The 25,905-nt window shown below is 44.1% G+C and overlaps 1 protein-coding gene across 4 annotated transcripts in view; it reads right to left on the bottom strand.

The window, feature by feature from the left end:
* The window catches only part of Dpp6 (dipeptidyl peptidase like 6), a 900,820-nt gene that overhangs the window by 181,041 nt on the left and 693,874 nt on the right, over positions 1 to 25,905 (bottom strand). For all 4 annotated transcript variants that reach the window (XM_021188263.2, XM_021188277.1, XM_021188253.2 and 1 more), the window contains exons 6-7: positions 17,973 to 18,025; positions 403 to 484 (exon numbers count right to left, since the gene is read on the bottom strand). In XM_021188263.2, coding sequence (XP_021043922.1) covers positions 403 to 484; positions 17,973 to 18,025 — 135 coding nt within the window. The remainder of the gene's footprint in view (positions 1 to 402; positions 485 to 17,972; positions 18,026 to 25,905) is intronic.

Below are 25,905 nucleotides of genomic sequence, written 5' to 3'. Positions count from 1 at the left end.
TTCCCCAACTGAAGCTCCTTTCTCTGTGATAACTCCAGCTGTGTCAAGTTGACACAAAGCTAGCCAGTACAGGGTCTCTTGATGAACAGTGTTCCATTTTAACTAGCCTGGCTGGCCTAGGAGTCCCCGTGGGCTGCCTGTCTCTGTACCCAGTGCTGGGATGATAGGTGCCCTCCCTAGCCTATCACAGCCCATTTTTAAAGTGAGAATTCTCTATCTGAAAAGAAACAATGATTTTATATAATCAGGTACTTTGGTGCATTTATCTAAAACTTAATCACACACACACGTATACACACATGCACACACACACCAGATGTGTACAGTAATAAACAGTTTAGACAGTTTAGAAAACATAAATAGTAAAAATCAAAATACGGCAGCTAGACCCAGCTTGCTTACCAGCTGCTGGCCTTTTGGGCCCCACCCTGCATACTGAAGCTTTGCGTTGCTGACTTCTGGTGGGTCCAGACTCTGAGGATCCCTGAGGAGACAGACAGACAAACAGAAACAAAGCACAATGTTGGGAACCAAGAATATACTACGCTCCCACTTGTTGCCTGACAGTCTTACTCTCCGCATTCTCTCAGCTATTGGACAGTGTGTCTCACTCAGCTCTGCCGGACTTCTGCAGATGTACATATCACAGAAAGCTGAACTATGTCCACTGCATCTTAATCCAAATGGTAAATATTCATCAGGAGAAAACACGCAGAGAACTATATAGATCTTTTTTTTTTAATGTCCAGGGCAGTTAAACTTAAGCAAAACCCACAGCCAAGCAGTTATAAACCCCACACCCAATGTCTTCATCATTAGCTCTCCTTGCAAATAATTCTTTTCTAAGTACGAAGCCAGGTCACTCTGACCTTTGAAAGCCAGTGGGTTTCAGGATGAATTGTATTCTTCTACAGATACAGAGAAGGAGAGAGGGAGAGAATGGGGTGGGGGGAGAGACTGAGGGAGACAGGGAGAGAGGGGAGAGGGAGAAGAATTGAAATATGTTTTTCCCATTCAACATCTCTTACATTTTTCATTTTGGGGGATATTTTTCAACTGTGTCTATGTATATATGTGCATTGTGTACACATGTATACATGCTCAGGCGCATATGCATGCATGCTTGTGCAGGTGGAAGCCAAAGGTTGATGATGGACATCTTTCTCAATTACTCTTCACATTAATTTTGGAGTCAGGGTCTCTCACTGAGCATGAAGGACGTCAGTCTGACTAGCTTGACTAGCCAGTGAGTGACCTGTAGGTATCCTATGTCCCTGTCACCCAGTGCTGGGATCACAGCTCATGCACTTAGCTTTGACACAGTGCTGTGAATACAAACTCTTCAGGCGTTTATAGCAGCATTTGCTGATCCATATCCCAAGTCCCATATTTCAAATTCTTAATTTACAGATATAGAAAATTCATTGGCAACAAAATACTGTCTATATATTCAAATGTCCTAATAAATAAAAGCCATGAAAAACACCATGAAAACATCTGTAAGTCTGCTATAACTTGAATATTCCAGTATTGTTTATAGCTGTTACCGTCTTCCACAGGTTGAAAAAGCAGTCTTCACTTATTTTTGAGGGAACCACCCTACCTGTAGAAAGGCATCTGCATTCAGGGGGGGCAAAATGGTCAGGAGAGCACCCCGCCCTGAGAGCACACACTGCAGAGAAAGACATGAAAGTGTTTGCTTGTGAGTCAGGAGTGAGCGAGCAGAATGTGGGTTGTCTTTGGGGAAGGAAGACATAGAGTTTCAGGAGTTTCACAAGGGGAAGAGGCAAGAGAGAAGTGGGGACCAGACCTTTATATGATCAGAGCTTCAAACACAGAAAATTCTAGAGTAATTTCAATAGCACTGGAAGAATCAAGACAGACAAACAAAAACAGGAGGAAAGAGAGAGGAGAAGATGAGAACATAAGATTCCATAGTGCCACACGGGAGTGTGACAAGAAGCCAGCCATGGGGAAGGCAGCTGGGATGACAGTACTCAGGGGAGCAGAGAAGCCAGGGGGAGAGGGGGCCTGGACGGTGCAGATCCAGATGGGTTCTTAACAGCCCCAGAACCATCCGTATATCTGTAACCAAAGACATATGTATGTATATATATATACACACATACATATATATACACATATACACATATATGAAACATATACATGATATATGAATATATAGTATATATATATATATATATATATATATATATATATGATCTGTATACCTATCTATATCTCTTCATATATACATACACGTATATTGTACATGTATGCATGTGCATGTATGTATGCATGAATGTATGTATGTATGTATGTATGTGTGTGTGTGTGTGTTTGTGAATGGGTGCCTGCAGAAGCCATAAGGCACTAGATCCCCTGGAGTTGGAGTTACTACTAGTTGTGAACGTCCTTAGGTGGTGCTGGTAATCACTCTCTGTCCTTTGAAGAGCAGCCTGTGCTCTCCACTGCTTTAACTGGAGGCCGCCTCTCCAGCCCAGCAATTAGGATTTTGCTGGTGTACTGCTATAAAAAAGGCTATGTGAGGTGACGGGTATGTTGGTGAGCTTGATTAATCAGCCTGCAGTGGACTGTCAAGGCACAAAATCATTTAAACATCCTAAAATATATATTTATTATTTGTTAGCATACAGCAAAGCACAGGAAGGCTGTGGAAAAGAGCAAAGTTTTCTATAAATCACACCAGAGTTATGGGTGACAGTCTCAGAAGAACATATGTGGTCTACTAGCTGTGGCATCTTAAAGGGATTTAGGAAAATATACAGGTGTGACATCATTTATGGAAAAGAAGCAAAGAAATCTGAAGCTATCAGATTGGTCAGCTAGCTCCAGGACTGGGTGGAATGGGTCGAAGGTCTGTAGGAACTTGGCCACCATCATCTAAGAATGTTGTAAAACTCAAGAAAAATGACGTGTATTAACTCAACAGTACCCAAAGGGTGTGGTTCTCGCCTTCGTAGCTAGTGAGGTTTTTAATGTCTCAAACTCCCTAAGTCAGTCCAATGACTCCAAGATCTCCAAAGGGAGCTACCCACTGGGGTTGCAGCAATCTATCCAGGACGTCTTCAGGAGAAGAGGCCAGAAAGTGGTGGGATTCCAACCTAACAGCCCAGACCTTGTGGCAATAAAGCAGCTCAGCCCACACCCATCTCCCCACAGTCCCACAAAGGGAGCATTAATGCTTGCCTTGTGGATAGCATCCAGTATTGCACTGCACACGGAGACAGGTAGCCATGTTCCACAGATGCCAGCTTAATTCTTGATAAACCTACAGGTAATTTGGCCACACATCATAATGCAGGTGTGTGTCCTTAGATTTTCATTTAATTAGTTGGACCAGTGGGTTGAGTACTGGTAAAGTATTATTGTAATAACTATCTGATGAAAGTTTTTAAAAAGGGCTACTAATTTATCAGACATAAAGACAAGTTTGTTCTCTGGAACTCAGCAGTGACGGCAAATTGATGAACCCCTAAGGGGACAGGCGGGCTGAGGGTCCCCGTCCCATCACCCACACTTGCTATGGTGAATTAAATCTGTTTTTACACTGGGATCCCACAGCATCAGATTGTTTTGCTTTCTAATTAAAAGTCTTTAGGATGACACTCTGTGTCCCTCTACTGTGTGTCCTTGCTCGGTGAATATTCTGCAGTTTCTCTTCATCTGTTCACTGCCACCCCCACACTGGTGACCCTTATACCGTCCTGCTCAGTGTTGTAAACACAAGGATTCTACTGACTATGCCAAATCTATCCATAGATGGCCCATGGAGGACCACTGAAGAGCTGCACAGAACCATAGTATCTCCCTCTCCCTCTCTCCCTCTCTCTCTCCCCGTGTGTGTGTGTGTGTGTGTGTGTGTGTGTGTGTGTGTGTGTAACTCAGTTTGCCACTGATCAATGTCATAGCCTTCTGGTAAGTTTTGGCTTCTCAATTTCATTCCATTACTTCGTTTCTGTTTCTGTTCCCAGTCACCTCTGTCTCCTTTGTGTGAGGCTGGTAGATGGCCCTGTGCTGACCTCCAGGAAGAACCTGCCACACCTCTGTGTGGGGTGCATCCAGGCAGAGATCCTGTGGTGAGCAGGTGGCCAGAGCCACAAGGTAAGAGCCAACTACTTCTGAGGTTCCCATTGCCAAGTCCTGTCTCTTGTCTGTCCTTTTGAGGCTGAGACACGTGTGCTGTGGCATGGAGACTCATCCTCTTTGGTCTGCTGCTGCACCTCCTTTCCTCTGCAGATGCTATCACTGACACCATCTCAGCCTTCTCAGCATCAGCATCCCGAGGATCCCAGGCCAGTTCCCTGCTTTCCAGGACAGCTCACCTTAATACACACTGGTCCCTCAGTGTCAAGACAGCATCCTTGCCTTGCCTGAACAATGCATCTTCCAGCCTGTAGCCAAGACAATTTTCCTTTGCACTTTGATTCTGGGAAAACTGTATTGCTACTGCGCTTTAAATCATTCTAAGTTCTCAGAAGAGCTGACAGTAATGTACCCATATTATTACTATCTTGCCTGGAATTTACATTTGTCAATTTATGTTATCTTTCACTGACTCCCATGGTTGATCGTGGGGTTCGTGGGCTAGGTTTGTGTCCTATGAGTTTAGACAAATGTATCACTGTGTCAGTACCACAAGGGAGTGCGACTGCTTGCTCCATGAGCTCTCAGTTCCCTGCCACGACTGTTGTCTTCTCAGTCTCTGGCTCTGCCTGTTCTAGGAGGTCCCAGAGCTGCAGTCTCTTTAGACTGGCCTTCTTTGGACAATGAGCTCAGGCTCTAAGGTCTGGCCTGCTGCCAGGACTTCACCCACTCTCACAGCCTTTTCTGTCTTCTCTGAGTTCCTAACCTCAGGGTCCCAGCACAAAGGAGACAAGACATGGAATGGAAACTTGTCATCTGACCAGCACCCTCTCACATCTAAGCCTTGCTGACCCTACCCGCACAGTTTTAATCTTCTCTCTCATGGTTCACTAGGGCTGGGGAGATGGCTCTGTGGTAAAGTCCCTGCTGTCCAAGCGCCAGAACCTGAGTCCAGGTCACCAATATCCACAGAAAAGTTGGCTATGGAAGATACCATGCCTGTGACCCTGTCACTGGGGAGGAAGAAACAAGAGGCTCCCTGGGGCTTGTTGTCCAGCCAGTGAGGTTTAGGTTCAGTGAGAGACAATGACTCAAGAAAATCAGAGGCATAGCTCCTCACTTCACACAGAAGCAGCAGTAGTAACCTCTGGTACACATCCAAGGTGCCACATGTGCCTGTGACCTGTGGCTTATGGCATGGGTGGCTTTGAATGCAGGCCAAACACAGAACTCATAAACGTATTTAAAACATTATTATTGTGTTTTTTTTTAACTCAATTATGTGGTTCTTGAGTGTGGACTTTGTGATGGCAATGACAACAATGTGTCCCAGTTTTAAAAGGTTGGACATGCCTGACATCTGGGCAGTGATCCCTACCATATAGTGGGTTATTTTCTGAAATTCTCTCTCTCTCTCTCTCTCTCTCTCTCTCTCTCTCTCTCTCTCTCTCTCTCTCTCTCTCTCTCTCTCTCTCTCCACAAAGTAACCTGGTGATTAATTTGGGGGCTGTCTAATGCCCTCCCCACCCCTCCTTCACCTTTCTTTATTCATTTATTCTGAAGAATGGGCAATGGGCTCTGTGATGAATAATCTCTGGGTAGAGATGGATTGGTACAAAACTGATTAAGGAAGAATAAAATGATCTGGACTTCACATAGCTCAAAATAATCACAAGATCCATTCTGATTTTGCTTATTTGAGCAATAAACAAAACAGGGCATAAATCATACTGGATTCTGAAGAGTGAATTAGCGCCCAGCCAAGTTTGCTCATTTATCTTCCAAAGCTATTTTGAGGGATTGAAAAGCTTCCCCAACAGCAATGGCATTTGGAAGGACAAAAAGCTAAAATTTGCTTTTTTCCCTGATTTTAAACTTTCATGACTAAAATCATAAAAATACCCAAATCCACATCATCAACATCAAATACTGTGAGTTTTCTTGAGTCTTCTCATATGTTTAGCATAGTGGGAGGCACAGAAAGATACAAGTTCAGACCTAGGTAAATGCTGTCCACAGTAGGTGCACACTGATTACAAATGCATAGTAGGTCAGCAAGGGGCAACCTTCAGTTACTGAGGGGTCAAGAATAGTATTTGTAATAACTGAAACCCACTCAGTACCTAGATATGCCTGTAACCCTTTGAATATCTCATGAATCAGTCACTGAAGTTCTTGTGTTAGGGGTCCCATACCACCAGGGCCTCCAAGCACATGAGCCCTGCTACTGTTATATTAATGCTTTCAGGCCGTGAGGGCAAATTTCCTAAATTCTTCATCTATGGCTACTGTCGTAGTTAACGTCAGCCGTGTAAAAGATATACTGATGCCTGAGAACAGGCCTAGCCAAAGAGGCAACTTGGGCTCAGTGGCTCTCTCTGACAGAGAGGATTGAGTACTGGCTGTGTGCTCAGGAACACAGTGCATATGCCAAAGCTCCAAGCTGCAATAGACATCTACACACATGTCTATGCAACAGACATGTGTCTATACAGAGATAGAGCTCAGGTTCTGTGGGAGGTGCCACCGAGAGCTGATTCTGTTATCTGAGGGCAAGGGTAGCCTTTTCAGGAATTATTTTAAACCAGCTAAAATGTGTATTCTGTTTTTTTCTTTTTAAAGCACAAAGTTAGTGATGACAGATTGGAATAAAGGAAATACAGGGAAGCTATCCCTAAGTCCCTGTAGAGCTCAAGTAGGAATTCAAAAGCACATCAATGGTAGGCAGTCTAGGAGACCGACACAGCTGTAGCCAAAGCTCTGGGATCTCACAGCCATGGAAGAACTGTCTGTGTGACTGCCCATCCCCCTCCACCCAAGAGAACTTGATGGAACTGCTAGCTAACAGGGTTGAAGTCTATGGCGCAGAAACTGGCTTGTCTGCTGGAAGACTCTTCCCATTTTATTTTTTTTTGAACAGTTCAGCAGGTACAGATTCCCCTTAACCTGCCTGGCCATTCCTTTCAGTTTCTAAAGGCAGAGCTGAGTGCTAGGAGACTGAGCTCACAGGATCAGGGGCTTGTAATCCAACAAGGGCCTGAGAGAGTCCTGTTATAGAGAATATATTTAAGAGTGCGTGGACCAAGGCTTCCGGGGTGTGGGGAAAGTTCAGGGGTTGCCAAGCTCATGCTATCGCCATAGATTGCAACCCAAATGCAGAAGCCTCGTTGCTAGGGTTCTGCTGTGTTTCTCAGCACCCACCCCCTTTATGCCACACATTGGCAAATTGTCAGGGTCAGAAGCAGTCAGGCTGAGAATAATTAACACCACTGGAGCAATCTGGAGGGAAGAGCCCATTCTTGCCACAGCAGGGCCAATTTGGGTGATGCCTGACATGACAAGGCCCATAGCAAGTGTCCTTTCCTGACTCACATAGCTGCAGATGCTGGGACTGCAGTCATTAGCAGCTGATGCTGCTCAGGGCTGAGCTTAGCCAGTAGAGGAGGGGTGCTGGGAAAGTCACGGAGAATAATACAGCAGAATTCCATGGGAGCAGAGAGTCAATTTGGACTTAACAACAGTGAGATTGCAGGATGTACCAGGGCAGGCTGATGAAGTTTAATGTGTTAAGGTGTTTAGATCATTCTTTAACCACTGGCTACTCCAGTCATATTGGGCAGTACTAGTGCAGTACTGGTTCCTAGTATAGCACTAGTATTTAGTGCATTACTAGTACTAGTACTTAGTGCACTATTTAGACCTAGTGTACTACTAGTACCTAGTAAAATACCTAGTATACTTAGTACTATATATTGGTACTTAGTGAATACTAGAGTGCCGACTATAACACTGGAACTGGGTACATACAGTACGAGTACCTAGCACAGCACTGGTACCTAGAAGTCATAAGGTTTTAGACTAGCAATGCCCTGAGAACTTCTGCCAGCACTTCTAAAGGTCTGTAGGAATCTGCCTTAGGGCAGTAGTGTGGGGAGTAAGAATTAGAATTCACAGAGATATAAAACCTTGACCCTCTCATTAGTTGTTAGAAACCTGGCTGTCTATGTTTCTGTTTATGGAGAAGGTTAACTCCAAGGAGGTCAGGTCATGCCACCCTCCTAGTGGAGTTGTAGCCTCTATACTTCATGGCAGTGGACAGGACAGAAACCATTGGCTAAGGTGAAGTTTTAATCTGGACTATCAACAGCAACCCTTTATAATCTGTGTGCTCTGACAATTGCTTCTTGAGGGTCTGAAATCCCACAATTGCCTGCTGTTGACTGAGCCAAGAGTCTTGGAGTCAGGAAGCTATCTGGCCATCATGACTTCTCCCCATTGTGTGCTACTGAGCCTCTGCCCTCATCTTGGAACACTTGGAACTTGTGGCTGAATCATGGTTTGTCTCCATGCGCCCTGCCCATGAAGGCAGCTGCAGAGGTGGCAGAGAGACAAGCAGCCTGGCTGGACGCGGCATCTGCTCTGCCTCTGGGGAGTCCCAGCCTGCCTACCTTTCTCATGCTGCTCCCAGGATGGAATCTGCATATGTTTAGTGAGATGGAGAAGGTCCTCAATACTCTCTCAAGCAAAGCTGCTTCCCAGCTGGAAACCACCATGCTTGAAGATGAACTGCTACCCCACCATTAACTCACCCATGTGGGGCAGCTCTGGAATCCACACCTGATACCCCAACCAGAGCAGGACCAAGCAGGTCACCCTCTTCCTTTGAATTTTCTTGGGGTGACTGGAGAAAGGTGGTTCTTGCAAAAGAAAATACCCTTAACAATCTGGCTAAGAAGTGAAGTGTTTGGCCACTATGCAGAGCCTGAGACCTCTTCATGATGCTTAAGGTTCCTTCAGTCCACGCATGCGGCATCCCACTCCACATCTGGTCTCACTTCATATTTGGCCTCAGCACATATGAAGTGTTCCACAGACGCAATTTGTGGGAAGAAGGGGTATTAGCCAGCAGCTCCTCAATGTCAGGCAGTGTCACCCGAGTCTCTAAATGTCCACTGAGAAGAAAGATTCATTGTCGTGTTGGGAGTAGAGTTCTGTATACACAGAACCATTCCCACAACATTGGAGCATTATCCTGTTGAGCAAAGACCAGGTGGAGGGCATGAGGTTAAAAAAATACACAAAGAAAGAAAGGTGTGTGTGTGTGTGTGTGTGTGTGTGTGTGTGCGTGTATGTGTGCGTGTGTGTGCATGTGCACACTCTAAATGACACAGCTGCTTTGAGTAACACTTTGGATATTTTTAAATCAAATTACCACATATTAATTATATATTCCAGCTGGTCTACTTGAAGGCATTTACACAAGAGAAAAGAAGATATATGTCCATATACAAACACTCAAAGCAGATTCGCTCATAACAGCCTCCACTGGGAAACAACTTAGGTGTCACTCAGAGGTTGTATAGATGAAAATTGGGTAAATATACACAGTGGGTCACAGGTACCTGCTCCAAAATGGGAATCTCAAAGAAGAAATCTCCTCCAGGAAAAGAGTGAAACACACATGATACAACTCCATGTGCACACATTCTAGAGAGGCAGAGGGAACCATGCCTATGGCTCATGCCTGCAGTCTAGCACCCAGGAGGCTGAGGCAGGAGGAATATTGTGAATGTGAGACCAGCCCAAACTAAAAAGCAATTTCCAGGATAGTCTGGGATACAGATGGAAACTCTGTTCCAATAAGTGACATCAAAGTAAAGGGGAGGACAGATGACATGGTGGTTGCCAGGAACAGCCAGAGGGGTGGAAAGGGTACGTGGCACTTTGGGATGCAAATGTTCACACCTTGGCCATGGGTGATGCATCTATTGGGCTAACATCTGAAGGTGCAATCAGAGAGGTGAATTCTGCTGCAAGCAAATGGTGCTAGTCACCCCATCACTGGACACACAGGCTGTGTGGTGTGCTCTTACCAGTCCCCCCACTGCCTTCATCCTGGCCAAGGCTGTCCTTTATGTCTACTCTTAAGCCAATGATGAAACATGGTTGCTATTGGATGGATACACACACACACACACACACACACACACACACACACACACACATGGGGAGAGAGAGAGAGAGAGAGAGAGAGAGAGAGAGAGAGAGAGAGAGAGAGAGAGACTTCTGCTAGGAATAGTTAAAAATACTGAAAGGAAACAGGAAGTGTCTAAAGCAATATAAAATGCAACAGCTAGCAAGAGGCATGTGACCTGCCACTGTGTGCCCAACACTTGCTTGTCACTCAGTTATATTGTGACCATAGCATGACTTTTCTAAATGTGGCCATACAGGGACATCGCCTGATGCAGAGTAGCACTGATCTATAGACAGATCTGATGATAGCTGGCTTTGGGGACACACATACAGCTCTCTTTTAGGAGACTGACATACATGTGCCTCTAATTTTGCACAACTTAAAACCTGTCATGTGATTCCTCACACTAGAAAGTGATCAACAGAGGGAGAAAATACAGCATCAGACACACTGATTTTTTTTTTAAAGGGAAAGGGTGTTTATTTTAGCTTTCATTTCCAGGTTACATCAATAACAGCTGGAAGTTAAGGTATTGGGAGCTCGAAGCAATGGGGAACATCATATCTATCCATTGTCACACTGACTTGTAACAGGTTCCCAGTGCTAAGATTCTGAAATGCAGGCTGAAGTTAAGACTACATCCCACTAGGTGGAGCCTGAGGGAAAGACAAGACCTGGGAAGTCTTAGGAAAGGCTGCCTTGTAGAATGCATGTGCCCCTACAGAGCCTGCAGTGCTTTCTATAGATGAAGGTACACACTTCGGATGACCTCATTAACATATAGCTCCGGATGGAGTAACTGTGTCTAGAGTGGCAGACTCTTTTTGTGCTCACACAGGTGTGGTGGCTGGCTAGTGGTGGCTACACAGACAAAAGATCCTCAAGGAAGAAAGGAGGGAGAAGCCATAGTCCAGGGCTCACAGAGTGTGGTGAGCTGTCCGTGGTTCTGGAAATCCCAGTAGGACTCGCCTCCAATGCACGCCATTTTAAGAGTATCTTTCCAGTTTGCTTTCATGTTAGTAGCATTTGTCTAAGGGTAGGAATAATCTAGTGATGCAGGTCCTGGGAGCTTTGATGGTTGCTCACTTTGCAAAGCTAGAAGTGTGCACCAGGTGGGTCCCAGTGACAAGAAATCTTCAGAAAGGAGACATGGCAGGCCCAGAATAGCAGACATGGATCCAGAGACTTCTCCATATGCCTTCCTAAACTTGCTAGCCCTGTTTTTTCTATGCACTGGGATCAACTCACAATTGGGGACAGGTCGTCAAGGATTATTTAGGAGGCCATGGGACACAAACACTTAACATCTGTCTTCATTTTCCAAGAGAACACCAGCCACCCATTCATAGGCACAATGCTTTTGACCTTCACACTACTGAACCCTCCCATGGTCCATGCCCACAGGACCACACACTGTATGCAAACCCCTAACTGAATGTAAGTCTCTCATCTCTACTGTCTTTCATCTACTCCATGCACAAGTGCTAAGTCTTGCTAAGAACTTATACTGCCTTTCTTATGCTCAACATGTCTGGAGTGTTCTTATCATGCAAATAAACCACACCAGGCAGGGGTTTAAGTGACTCATTTTCCAAGCACATCCTATAATTCTCCCAGCTCTGCAGCTATCCCTGTGCCTGGCTGCACTCACATCTTCCAGCCAGCATGGATTCCCTGCAGAGGCCAAGCTTGACAATGACTTTACTAGGCCTCCAACATCTTTTCATGTCTTATCTAGTAGAATAAACTCCAAGAAAACTGACTGAGCCACAAGGCTCAGCTCAATTCAGGCTTCACCTTGAGTTGTGCACAGCTCTCTCTTCCTTCTTGATTTGGAAGGAAGCTTTGTGTATCAGAAGCAAGGCTGTCCTCGGAGTTACTTTATCATGTGCTGTTACACAGATTGGTATCTCCTTTCAAACATGTTTTTAAAGATTTATTTATTATTATATCTAAGTACACTGTAGCTGTCTTTAGACACACCAGAAGAAGGGCATCAAATCTCTTTACAGATGGTTGTGAGCCACCATGTGGTTGCTGGGATTTGAACTCAGGACCTTTGGAAGAGCAGTCAGTGCTCTAAACCACTGAACCATCTCTCTAGCTCCCAAACAAAATTTTAAGTTCTCAAGAATAGCAGCCAAGCCTGGAGGTGGTAGCAGCCCTTACTTGTAGCAGTTAGGAGGATGGGACAGGGGGATGTTGAGTTCAAGGATAGCATTGGCTACACTGTAGTACCCTGTCTCAAAGATTAACAGATAAACTGAAACAATGCCCCATCTGAGCTCTGTTGCTTATTGTGGTGTCAACAATAATATAGCATTTCAACAAGTATTTTCTGACCTGTATTGTGTTTCTTGTTCTTCGTTCTCCAGAGGCTTGGGGCTGGGTATTCTCTCTCTGTGTCTCTCTGTCTCTGTCTCCGTCTCTGTCTCTGTCTGCCTCCCTGTCTCTCTGTCTCTGCCTCTCTGTCTCTGTCTCTGTCTGCCTCCCTGTCTCTCTGTCTCTCTGCCTCTGTCTCTGTCTCTGTCTGCCTCCCTGTCTCTCTGTCTCTGTCTCTGCCTCTCTGTCTCTGTCTCTGTCTCTCTCTGGAAACCACGACCTATGGGAGGAAAGCAGAACCTGGCCAGTCAGCAGGCTGAGGGCTGACCTTATATTTTTGTCACTGAAGAGCTGAAGTGTGGATGCCAGTGTGAGCTGCTCAATAGTCTCTGGGGAGCACTGCTCTGGGGGAGCACTGCTCTGGGGGAGCACTGCTCTGGGGGAGCACTGCTCTGGGGGAGCACTGCTCTGGGGGAGCACTGCTCTCCTCCTGGTACCTACTTCCTAAATAAACAAAATCTGTGTGCACCCTCATCTCCAAAGGGAGAGAGAGTCTTCAGGCAGAATGACCTATGGTTCAGTTACATACAAACACATCACAGCTTTAAAAAGTCAACCCCAATTCTAAAGCAATATAGTTTTTGTACCTGAGCAAAGTTAGTATGCTGTTATCCACAGAGAATGGCCTGACATCTAAATAATACCTTTAATACACATTTTAGCTTCTCCTCTATTACTGTTCTGAGTTTGTCAGACCCCCAAAGTACCACAGCTTCCTGATGAGGTGGCTGCCCAATTTTATTGAACTTCTTTCTGCTTTAGTATCAGTTGATCTTTTTGTTTCTTCATGGGACTTTCAGGATAACCCTAATAGATAGCAAATTATCCTCACTGTTCTTTCTTTCTCTCTCTCCCTCTCCCTCTTCTGGTCCCTCCTTCTCCCTCTTCTTCTTCTCCCTCCCTCTCTCCCCTCCCTTCCTCTCCCTGTCTCTTTGGTAAACACACACACACACACACACACACACACACACACACACACACTTTTTAATGAACTAAGTCCAAAGACCAAACAAATTCAAGGAAAACATCATGCCAGAAAAATGATGAAGAGACAAATTGTACCAAAACTTGTTTGAAAACATAGCTGATGATTCTAAGAATGACTTTTTGTTTTTATTATGCAACCATGTGTGGTTATGTGCATGTGAGTACAGGCTCTCAGTGATGCCAGAAGAGGGCATCAGATCCCTTGGAGCTGTGCTAACAGATGCTTATGAGCATCCCAATGTGGGGACCGGGAGCGAAACTCAGGTTCTTTAGAAGAGCAGCATGTGCTCTTGACTACTGAGCCATCACTCTAGCCTCAACATAATTAATCCCTTGTAGAGAACATTATGTGGCCAATATCCACTATAGAAAGTTGACTTATTTAGTGAAAATTCTAACATAAAAACTTCTAGTGAAATACGTTATGTTAAAACAACCATCTTTATTTCTATTCAAATAAACACTGTGAGTAAAAGGCCCATGTCCCTCAAGAATATAGTCTTTGAAAACCTTGCTATGTCAAACAGACCTTCCCTAGGTACTAGGACACTGAATAAATGCAGGCTCAGCTGTTTGAAACCCTCACCATAGCTTTTGCTGCATCATGAATTGAGTTCTTTCTGGCTCCACCAACACAGCCCCAAAGCACACAAGCTAACCACGTGGGGCAGAGATGTGCAACAGAATAGAGACAGAGAGGGATCCAGTCCCTTCTGTTGGTGAAATAAGAATGGCGCTAGGAATTAGCAGGCACTGATACTCACTTGACCCTTCTGTGGCTAGCTGAAAATTCACATTTTAAGTGACAGATCCTCTCATCCTGAAGTTGGGATAGCCTCTGGGTCAAATACAAAGGGGAGAACACTGGAAGGAAATGTGGGGATTTGTGGGACGAGCAGAGATCTGCATCCTCAGAATTACTAAGGATAATTTACCAGCACAGTGGTGAACACCTGCTACCCTAGCACTTGGAAGTTGGAGAGAGTCAGGGGGTCCATAAATTCAAGGCCATAGCTGCACAGAAAGCTTAAGGCCAACTTGCGCCACACAAGACCCCTTCAAACAAAACAAAATGAAACAAAACACCCTAAAGCCATGGGCTGGAGAGGTGGTTCAGTGGTTAGCAGCACTAGCTACTCTTGCAGAAGACTAAAGTTTGGTCGCCAGCAGCTACATCTATCTCCCTGCAGCTGCAACCTGTGCCTCCGGGTCCAGGGGACCTGAAGGCTGCTGCCCTCCGAGGGCACGAGGCATGGCACACATATACACATGCTGGCAAACATCCACATACATTAAAAATAAAATTTTAATTTCCCCTAAGCATAAAGAACAAAGTATTTTATACATGAGCAATGTAAAATTTAAATATTTTAATAGATATTTTGGGTTTTATACGGTAAATGTGGTTACCTTCTATTAGAACCTACTTGGAGCATAAGCCATACAATCTTGGGCTATGTAATACTCTGCCACCTGCTGGAGGGCAAAGAAGGCCTTTTGAAGGTTGAGGTTGCAAAAGCTGCAGGCTGAAAGGTGGCTTAATCCAGAGATCCCCTGTGCCATCAACACAGATGAAGCCCTGGCAGCACTGGAAACTGGTTAATGCATGAATTCCCACCAGGGCAGAGGAGGAAGTTTAGGAAGATGGGATCTCAACTTTCAGTGGACTCAGCATGGGCTGAAGTGAAGACAGCACAGGATGCTGGCCTCACTAGAGATCTGACGTCTAGCTCTAATGCTTGTGCTCTGCAATGTGACATCAAACCTGCTTTTGAATTCTTCCAAAGAGGTGACACTAGGGGCATGCACTTAGAAGCCAACCAGCTCTGCACTGGGATTCTAGCTGTGAGGCGCTAGGCAGGTGACTCAGCCTCTCTGGGCTCTCAGTTTTTACGCTGAGAAGAATGCCTACAGTTGAACACAACACAGACATGGGTCACGATGCATGCAACACAGTCAGGGCATTACAATTCTCTTCAGTTACGAATACCTAAGGCAGACTCTGGGGAGAGGTTTCAGTCGGGAAAGTGCTTGCTTCTGTAAGCCTTGAACCTTAGCTGGATCCCTAGAACCCTATTTAAAAAAAACTGGACATGGTCTTGCAGCCTTGCAATAGCAGTGCTGGGGGGATTGGGACGGGCACTTAGGGTTCACTGCCTACTTGGCATGATACTAGGGGACCCTGTCCTAAGAAAACAAGGTAGACAGTGACTGACTGAAATTGAATCTGGCCTCCACATGCATGTACACATGTGCACATGTACACACACTCTCTCTCACACATGTACCCATAACATGTACACACACACACACACACACACACACACACACACACACACACACACACTCACGGCTGTTGAGCTCATGTAGGAAGTGAATGGTAGATACCAAGGCTGTAAGTTGATGAGCCCAGAGCCTAGCCTTCTCCATCGCCCTTAGACTTGTAAGGTGCTTTTCCTAAAACTCATTCTCTTGGAATCCATTTCTCCTAAATCCTCCCAGACACAGTAGAATCTTAATTATGATAGGTGTAAATGGTGTGCAGAACCTTGAATTTTATAAATTTATGTAAGATGGCATGAAATATCCAGCATGCCCGTCACATCCACTGCTCCCAGAATAGGGATGAGCCTCACTGCACCAGCTTTTCCTTGGGTGCTATGACCTTTGAGGGTGTCTGTCTGCTTTTAGGTGAATAGGGCGACTCCTGTCTCCTGAGCCGCATCTGAGTTTCTGCTATAATATGCTTTAAGGAGAGATTCTGTGAATACTGCACTTTTAAAAGATTTATTTTCTTGTTTTAGATTGTGTCTACATATGTGTCTATGTGTGTATATGCTACTAAGTACAGGTACGCACAGAAGCCAGAAGAGGAAGTTGGATATCCTATGGCTAGATATATAGACCTTTGTGAGCTGCTTCCTGTGGGTGCTGGGAACTGAATTCCAGTCCTCTGGAAGAGCAGCAAGTGCTCTTAACCACAAAATGTCTCTATGTCCAGTTGCTTTCAGTTTCTTTGGTTTAATACTGTGAATAAATCCACAGGCCCTGTCAAACACCTTTGTTCTTTATACCCACACAGACCTCTTTGTCTGAAGTGCAAATGAAGTTATTTCCACCAGGTTTATTTTCTAAAGACATGCTGGTATTCTAGCTAGGCTTAGAGGAAAACAGACTGTAGCAATGATAAACATTCACACTGTGGCTAAAGCTTTTCCAGAACCATGTGGTTTAGCACCTCCTGCAGTTTATTGAAATTTGTTGGGAAAATGTCTCAACTCAACATTTGCAGGAGCTGCGTGACAAGGCTGACAGCTCAGCTCTATCTCTTCCCGAGAATCTATTCTCAGTGCTCTGTAGTAGGGAATGGAAGAGACAATGGGACCAAGATGCCCAGAAGAAATGATGGAGACTCCGGGATGGGAGGGGGCAGAGGGAGAAGTAGGCAGGGGGAAGGGAGAAAGGACACAATCACTCCTGTCTCCTAAGGTCAGCACAGAAGCTATCTCTTAATCTAAAGCGAGGGCTTCACTCACCAAACTTTACTGGAGCCCCGTGGTGCTCAGTGGGAGGCAATTGGTAATGCAATAAAGTGTGCCTACCCAGAACTGAAAACCTGCCAACACTCCTGCTCAGAGTTTCCTTTTCATGTGTATCCTTGGTCTGCAAGCCATGTGCGTCATAGTTTTTATACAGGGTCTCAAAGTATAGCACAGGCTGACTGCAAAAGTATGTGTACCTGAGAATGACTTTGAACTTCCGATCCTCCTGCCTCCGTGTTCCAAGTGTTGGGATTATGGGTTTGTGTCACCATGCCAGGTTTATCCAGTACTAGGATTAAACCCAGGGCTTCATTAATGCTCGTGAAGTAACTTGACAGCTGAGTTACGTTCCCAAGTTTATATACTTTTGCAAGACCAGGTAGGTTTAGTAATATCATTCAAGGTCATGAAACAACATGAAGTTGGGTGAAAAGCACTGAGAACTTGCTTCTGGGAACACAATTACCAGGGAAAAGCATAAATCACAAGCACATACCATGTCTTGGACTGCTGTGCAGAGCCAGCTCTTTCTATCCATGACCATAACTGACTGACTCATTTACTTTCCTCTGCCAATGCATTGTGGGATCTATGACCACAGTGTCCAAGCAGTTCCACAAAGCTTTGTTCCTGAAGTCACCTGTGGAAGTAAGGGGCTTCCTTCATAGTAGTGAGGAAAGAACCATAAAGCTGCCCTGGAGAGCAGGTTCACATGAGTCATGTACACCCCGAGTCGGGGCACAGGTGGTTGTGCTCCACAGAATCAAAGAAGGAAGAGGAGGAAGCTTCACAGAGGTGCCAGCAGCTGGACTAAGTGACCGCTGCAAGCTCAGACCTATCGTCAAAAGAAGAGCTATGAGGCTTTTCCATTCTGTGGGGCCCTGCTCCTGTCCCACGAGCCAGGCAGACCCTAATGTTCTCTGTCTAACTTTGTTCTGCCGATTCCCAAGGGAGAGAAAAAGAAAGATCCATCTTACCCATGAGGAATTTTGCTCAGGACATAATATCCAGTGTGGGAGTGTTGGTATACCTGCAAAAGAGAAGAGAAAAAGCAAGTGTTGAGACAAAGCCTGGGCTTCCTGTTTTTCGAATTTCTGAATCCTAATAAGCAGCAGAGGCCACAGCAGCTTATGCACAGGCCTGCTGGCAAAGCCTTATTGACAATTTACAGGCCCTGTTTGCATTACTTTAAGCACTCACCAGGCTTATCAGGACGCCAGAGGCTTGATTGATATTATCTCCATGGCTACCTGGTTACTGATTAAATTAGGAGTCTATATTTCCATCTAAACTAAATCTAGCCCAGAACTAATGAGGGCACATGGTCACTGGTCATGATGAGAAAGCCCTGCAGGACAAAAAGATCTTTGAAGTTCTGAAGTTCCTGCAGGGTATGGCTAGGGATCCTCTGGGGGCCTTAACTCTGTGTCTGCATTAAGAAACAAGGAACTGGAGGCAAGATTGGCACACTGTCTACCTTCTGTGCAGTTTGATGAACATCTTCTGGCTTATGAGAGAGTGATAAGCCAGGGCTCACTGCAGAGGGGAGTTAGAAGTAGTTGGTGTTTAAAATAGAGAAACCAGGAAATAAGCACAGTTTCCAAACTTCTGGAGCCCCCAAATTCCAGAGGTCTCTTTTGATCTCCCGAGGCAGGAGAATATTTCTAAGCCTATAAACAGTAAAGAAAATTCAAAGGGATACCCATGAGAAAAGGGGACACAGAATCTCAGGAAACGTCATCATGCCCTACCCAGTTCTGGGTAGAGCCCTTCCTTGTAGGCTGGATCTGCTTTCATTTACTCTAGCGTAAAGAGAAACCCCACGTCACCTCCACTCTCGTCACCTCCACTCGTCACGTCCACTCTCATCACCTCCACTCTCATCACCTCCACTCTCGTCACCTCCACTCTCGTCACCCTCACTCTCACACTCAGTGCAATTCTGAGGGCAGATGCCCCGAGCAGAGGGATGCCCAGCAGCTTGCACAGAAGGCTAACTTTCTTGGGATACAGCTAGGTTTTTAGCTATGGGCTAATCAGGCCATGTCTGTCTGCAGCAGCCTCTGTCTCATGGCTGCTGTAGAGGAGCTGGCAAGTCCACTGAGAGCTGGTCTAACCCGGGAGATACTCCCCAGGTTCTTGGATTCCAGAAAATAGTGGACACCATTCTCACTCTGTCCTGCCCCATGAAAGTTTACAGACTTCAAGCTGTCAGACTCCAGGACATCAGAGGGGTAGTGGTGATGGGACATCCCTTATTTAAATAAAGCGTACACCTTAATAATGTATACACCTTAACTAAATGTACCTTTCCACCCCATGCCCAGAGTCACACATTCCTTCCCCAGAATGCTTCCCACACCTCCTGTCCAGGTAACAGCCTGGCTGCAGACCACTTACCAATCAAGTGGCCTGAAAATGTTGCCCTTCCTTTGAGACCTGAAAGAGTGGACCCCACGTAGCCTGGTGGGCTTGAATGTCATTGCAGTCCTTGCCATACTACTGTCTCTCTGACTGTCAGTATGCTAATGCAATGTCTTACTTTCCCCTCTAATCCTAAAGCAGAAAACTTTCACATAATAGGAATGTGGTGCAGATGAGGGAAGACAGGTAATGAAGAATGCACTGTATGGGGTTATGCGTGGTGGCTGCCAATGGAAGTGAGCCTCCAAAGTAAGATGGGTGGAATAGATCAATGCAGGGTCTGACCTGGTACAGGCCACTGAACCAATTTTTGGAGCATTGTAGTGGACAGGGAATCATTTGGGAAAAGAGAGAAAGATCCAGCGGCAAAAGCAAACAGTACTTTAGTGCCAACGACATTGTGCTTCTAGAGATCCTGAGGTCTCCAAACGAGGCACATGGGATACAGGCTGGCCTTCAGAATGGCAGTGGGTAGGGAGATACTGTTCTTAGGAAAATTAGGGAGCTGACCCTGTCCCAAGGTCTCCATACCTAAATCCTGCCAGGAGAGAGCTGGTCTCCAAGGAGCACTGACACAGCTGAGAGCACAGGCGACATTACCACTTCGGCCCAAGTTCTTGGCCCAAGAGGGACCAGAGCCATCAGGACACAGTAACCAAGGAACAGCCAGGACAGGATCCTTCCAGTTTTCATCTGTGTCCTGGAGGAGGTGACCCTATGCCACTGCTCTCCATACCCAAATTCTGCCCGGAAAGGCCTGGTCTCCCAGGAGTACTGACACACAGGCTTGCAGGAGGGACAAGCCACAGTCAGAGACAGCAAGACCAGCTAACACCACAGATAACCAGATGGCGAGAGGAAAGTGTAAGAACATAAGCAACAGAAACCAAGGCTACTTGGCATCATCAGAACCCAGTTCTCCCACCACAGCAAGCCCTGGATGCGCCAACACATTGAAAAAGCAAGACTCTGATTTAAAATCACATTTCATGATTAACTTTAAGAAGGACAAAAATAACTCCCTTAAAGAAATACAGGAGAACACAGGTAAACAGGTAGAAGCCCCTAAAGAGGAAACACAAAAAACCCTTAAAGAATTACATAAAGGAACACCCCTCCATTGTTGGTGGGATTGCAAGCTGGCACAAACACTCAGGAAATCAGTTTGGCAGTTCTTCAGAAAATTGGACATAGTACTACCCGAGGACCCAGCAATACCCCTCCTTGCATATATCCAGAAGATGCTCCAACATGTAATAAGGACACATGCTCCACTNTGTTCATAGCAGCCTTATTTATAATAGCCAGAAGCTGGAAAGAACCCAGATGTCCCTCAACAGAGGAATGGATACAGAAAATGTGGTACATTTACACAATGGAGTACTACTCAGCTATTAAAAACAACGAATTTATGAAATTCTTAGGCAAATGGATGGAACTAGAAAATATCATCCTGAGTGAGGTAACCCAATCACAAAATAACACACATAATATGCACTCACTAGTAAGTGGATATTAGCCCAGAAGCTTGGAATACCAAAGTTACAATTCCCAAACCGTATGAAACTCAAGAAGAGGGAGATACTTTGATCCTTCTTAGAAGGGGGAACAAAATACCCTTGGAAGGGGTTACAGAGACAAAGTGTGGAGCAGAGACTGAAGGAATGACCATCCAGAGTCTGTCCCATCTGGTGATCCATCCCATATACAATCACCAAACCCAGATACTTTTGTGGATTTCAACAAGTGCTTGCAGACTGAAGTTATAGTTGTCTCCTGAGAAGCTCCACCAGGGCCTGACAAATACAGAGGTGGATACTCTCAGTCAACCATTGGACTGAGCACAAGGGTCTCCAATGGAGAAGCTAAAGAAAGGACCCAAGGAGATGAAGGGGTTTGTAGCCTCATAGGAGGAACAACAATATGAAATAACCAGTAACCCCCAGAGCTCCCAGGGACTAAACCAACAACCAAAGAGGTGGAAGTCTTGGCTCTAGTTGCATATGTAGCAGAGGATGGCCTAGTTGGTCATCAATGGGAGGGGAGGTTCTTGGTCTTGTGAAGGCTCTATGCACCAGTGTAGGGGAATGCCAGGGCCAGAAAGTGGGAGTGGGTGGGTTGGTGAGCAGTGGGAAAGGGGAGGGGATAGAAGGATTTTGGAAGGGAAACTAGGAAAGGGGTTAACATTTGAAATGTAAATAAAGAAAATATCTAATAAAAAAAGAATTACAGGAAAACACAACCAAACAGGTAAAGGAATTGAACAAAACCATCCAATATCTAAAAATGGAAGTAGAAACAATAAAGAAATCACAAAGGGACAACCCTGGAATTAGAAAACCTAGAAAAGCAATCAGTAGTCATAGATGCAAGAATCACCAACAGAATACAAGAGATAGAAGAGGGAATCTCAGTGCAGAAGATAACATAGAAAACACTGACACAACAGTCAAAGAAAATGCAAAATGCTCCTAACCCAAAACAGCCAGGAAATCCAGGACACAATGAGAAGACCAAACCTAAGGATAATAGGTATAGAGAGTGAAGATTCCCAACTTAAAGGGCCAGTATCTTCAACAAAATTATAAAAGAAAACTTCTATAACCTGAAGAAAGAGATACACAAGAAACATACAAGAAGCCATGTATGACCATAAACATACAAGAAGCCTACAGAAACTAAGCAGAGAGACAGTGAAACTAACAGAAGTTATAAACCAAATGGATTGAACAAATATCTATAGACCATTTCATCCTAAAACAAAAGAATATACCTTCTTCTCAGCACCTCATGGTACCTTCTCCAAAATTGACCATATAATCAGTCACAAAACAGGCCTCAACAGATACAAGAAGATTGAAATAATCCCATGCATCCTATCAGATCACCATGGATTAAGGCTAGTCTTCAATACAAAAACAACAGAAAGCCCACATACAAATGGAAGCTGAACAACCCCCTACTCAATGGTAACTTGGTCAAGGAAGAAATAAAGAAAGAAACTAAAGACTTTTTAGAATTTAGTGAAAATGAAGGCACAACATACCCAAAGTTATGGGACACAATGAAAGCAGTGCTAAGAGGAAAACTCATAGCTCTGAGAGCCTCCAAAAAGAAACTGGGGAGAACATAGACTAGCAGCTTCAAAGCACACCTGAAAGTTCCAGAATAATAAGAAGCAAATACATCCAAGAGGAATAGATGGCAGGAAATAGTCAAACTTAGGGGTAAAATCAACCAAATAGAAACAAAACAAACTATGCAAAGAATCAACAAAACCAGGAGCTGGTTCTTCAAGAAAATCAACAAGATAGATGAACCCTTAGCCAGACTAACCAGAGGGCACAGAGACAGTATGCAAATTAACAAAACCAGAAATGAAAAGGGAGAAACTGAGGAAATTCAAAAAATCATCAGATTCTAATTTAAAAGCCTATACTCAAGAAAACTGGAAAATCTGGATGAAATGGACAATATTCTAGACAGATACCAGGTATCCAAGTTAAATAAGGATCAGATAAGTCATTTATACAGTCCCATAACCCTTAAAGTAATAGAAGTATTCATTAAAAAATCTCCCAACCAAAAAAAGCCCAGAACCAGATATGTGTAGTATAGAATTCTATCAGACCTTCCAAGAGGGCCTAGTACCAATATTCTTTAAACTATTCCACAAAATAGAAACAGAAGGAACACTACCCAATTTATTCTCTGAAGCCACAGTTATGCTGATACCAAAACCTCACAAAGACCCAACAAAGAAAGAGTTCAGACCAATTTCCCTTACAAATATTGATGCAAAAATACTCAATAAAACTCTCACAAACCGAATTCAAGAACACATCGAAATGATCATTCACCACGATCAAGTAGGCTTCATCCCAGGGATGCAGGGATAGATCAATATTTAGGAATTTCATCAATGTAATCTACTACATAAACAAACTCAAAGAAAAAAAACCCCACATGATCATTTCATTAGGTACTGAAAAAGCATTTGACAATCAATTCAACATCCCTTCATGATAAAAGTCTTGGAAAATCAGGAATTTAAGGCCCATATCTAAACATAGTAAAAGCAATATACAGAAAACCAGTAGCCAACATCAAACTGAATGTAGAGAAACTTGAGCAATCCCACTAAAATCAGGAACTAGACAAGGTTGCCTACTCTCTCCCCACCTATTCAATATAGTTCTTTTTAGCTAGAGCAATTAGACAACAAAAGGAGGTCAAAGGGATACAAGCTGGAGAGGAGAAGCCATAATATCACTATTTACAGATGATATGATAGTATTCTTAAGTGACCCCAAAAATTCCACCAGAGAACTCCTACAATTTCAGCAAAAATAGTCACAGATAATATAAAATATCTTAGTGTGACTTTAATCAAATAAGTTAAAGATATTTACAACTACAACGTCAAGTCTCTGAAGAAAGAAATTGAAAAATACCTCAGAAGATAGAAAGATCTTCCATGCTCATGGATTGGCAGGATTAATATATTAATATTATTAATATTAATATATTATTAATATATTAATATATTAATTAATAATTAATTAATATATTATTAATAATTAATTAATATATTATTAATATATTAATATATTAATAATATTGGCAGGATTAATGGCCATCTTGCATCTACAGATTCAATTCAATCCCCATCAAAATTCCAACTCAATTCTTCTCAGAGTTAGAGCAGTTCTCAGTTTCATTTGGAACAACAAAAAACCCAGGATAGTGAAAACTATTCTCAACCATAAAAGAACTTCTGGTGGAATCAGCATCCCTGACCTCAAGCTGTACTGTAGAGCAATGGTGATAAAAACTGTATGGAATTGGTACACAGACAGACAGGTAAATCAATGTAATAGAATTGAAGACCCAGAAATGAACCCATAAACCTATGGTCACTTGGTCTTTAACAAAGAAGCTAAAATCATCCAGTAGAAAAAAGACAGCATTTTAAACAAATGTTGGTGGTTCAAGTGCTGGTCAACATGTAAAAGAATGCAAATTGATCCATTTTTATCTCTTTTACAAAGCTCAAGTCCAAGTGGCTCAAGGACCTCCACATAAAATGAGATACACTGAATTAATAAAAGAGAAAGTGGGGAAATGCCTCAAACACATGGGCACAGGGGAAAATTTCCTGAACAGAACACCAGTGGCTTATGCTCTAAGATTGAGAATCGACAAATGGGACCTCATAAAATTGCAAAGCTTCTGTAAGGCAAAGGATACTGTCAATAGGACAAAACAGCAACCAACAGATTGGGAACAGATTTTTACCAATCCTACCTCTGTTAGAGGCCTAATATATACAAAGAACTCAAGAAGTTAGACTCCAGAGAAAAAATAACCCTATCAAAAAGTGTGGAAAACCAGAGAATTCTTAACTGAGAAAACTCAAATGGCTGTGAAGCACCTAAAGAAATGTTCAACACCCTTAGTCATCAGGGAAATGTAAGTCAAAACAACCCTGAGATTCCACCTCACACCAGTCAGAATGGCTAAGATAAAAAACACAGGTGACAGCAGATGCTGGCAAGGATGTGGAGAAAGAGGAACACTTCTCCATTGTTGGTGGGATTGCAAGCTGGTACAACCACTGTTGAAATCAGTCTGGCGGTTCCTCAGAAAACTGGACATAGTACTACCTGAGGACCCAGCTATTCCACTCCTGGGCATATACCCAGATTTTCCAACATAAAACAAGGACACATGCTCTACTGGAACATTTCAACTCTAGTGAATGTGTCTGAGATCTGAGGCTCTTCTGCATGCAGTCAATCAAAATCTGACTAGGAAGAAGTTCAGAGGACGGGCTAAGAGTATGCCCTCCATAGCTGTGTGTCCTTCCTTCTCCCTAGGCTGCTCTTGCTCAAGGCCTTGTCCTGCCCCTTGTGGCCCATGCTTGTCCTTGCCCTGGCAGCTGCCTTCTTACTACTTCACTGTTGTGTTGTTCTGCTAGAACTTTCTGCTGGCTCACACCTCATTTTCCCTATGAATACAACATTGTCTTTCTTGTTGGCTGGCTGTCTTCTCTGTGTCCCATGTACATTTCCCATAGCAAAGGCCATGAAGAGACACAAGGCAAACACACACACACACATATATATATACACACACATATGTACATATACAACTCTTCATAAATGACTATAGAAGCATCACTTACAACAGCTCAGCTGAAACTGCCCAGACACTTGTCTACACATGAGGTTCAGCTGTCTCACAGAGGCCATGGGATGCCACCAAGTGATGCATGGTGCCGATGGGACATGCAATGACTAGGTTGGAAATGAAGGGAATTCTGTAAGTGAAAAAGCCAGTCTTCAAAGGAACTTCTGTGTGAAGCTACCTACAACATTCTGAAATGACAAAATGATACATGTGACCAGCTCCACAGTTGCCCGTGTTCCCTGCTCTGCCTTGGTTGTAGGGGTGTCTTTGTTTTAGTCTGTTTAGCTCTGTTGT

This window comes from Mus pahari, chromosome 2, assembly GCF_900095145.1.
Source record: "Mus pahari chromosome 2, PAHARI_EIJ_v1.1, whole genome shotgun sequence".
NCBI classification, from domain to species: Eukaryota; Metazoa; Chordata; class Mammalia; order Rodentia; family Muridae; genus Mus; species Mus pahari.
The sequence above is the reverse complement of the archived record's forward strand: the minus strand, read 5'-3'. Positions and strand labels throughout refer to the sequence as shown.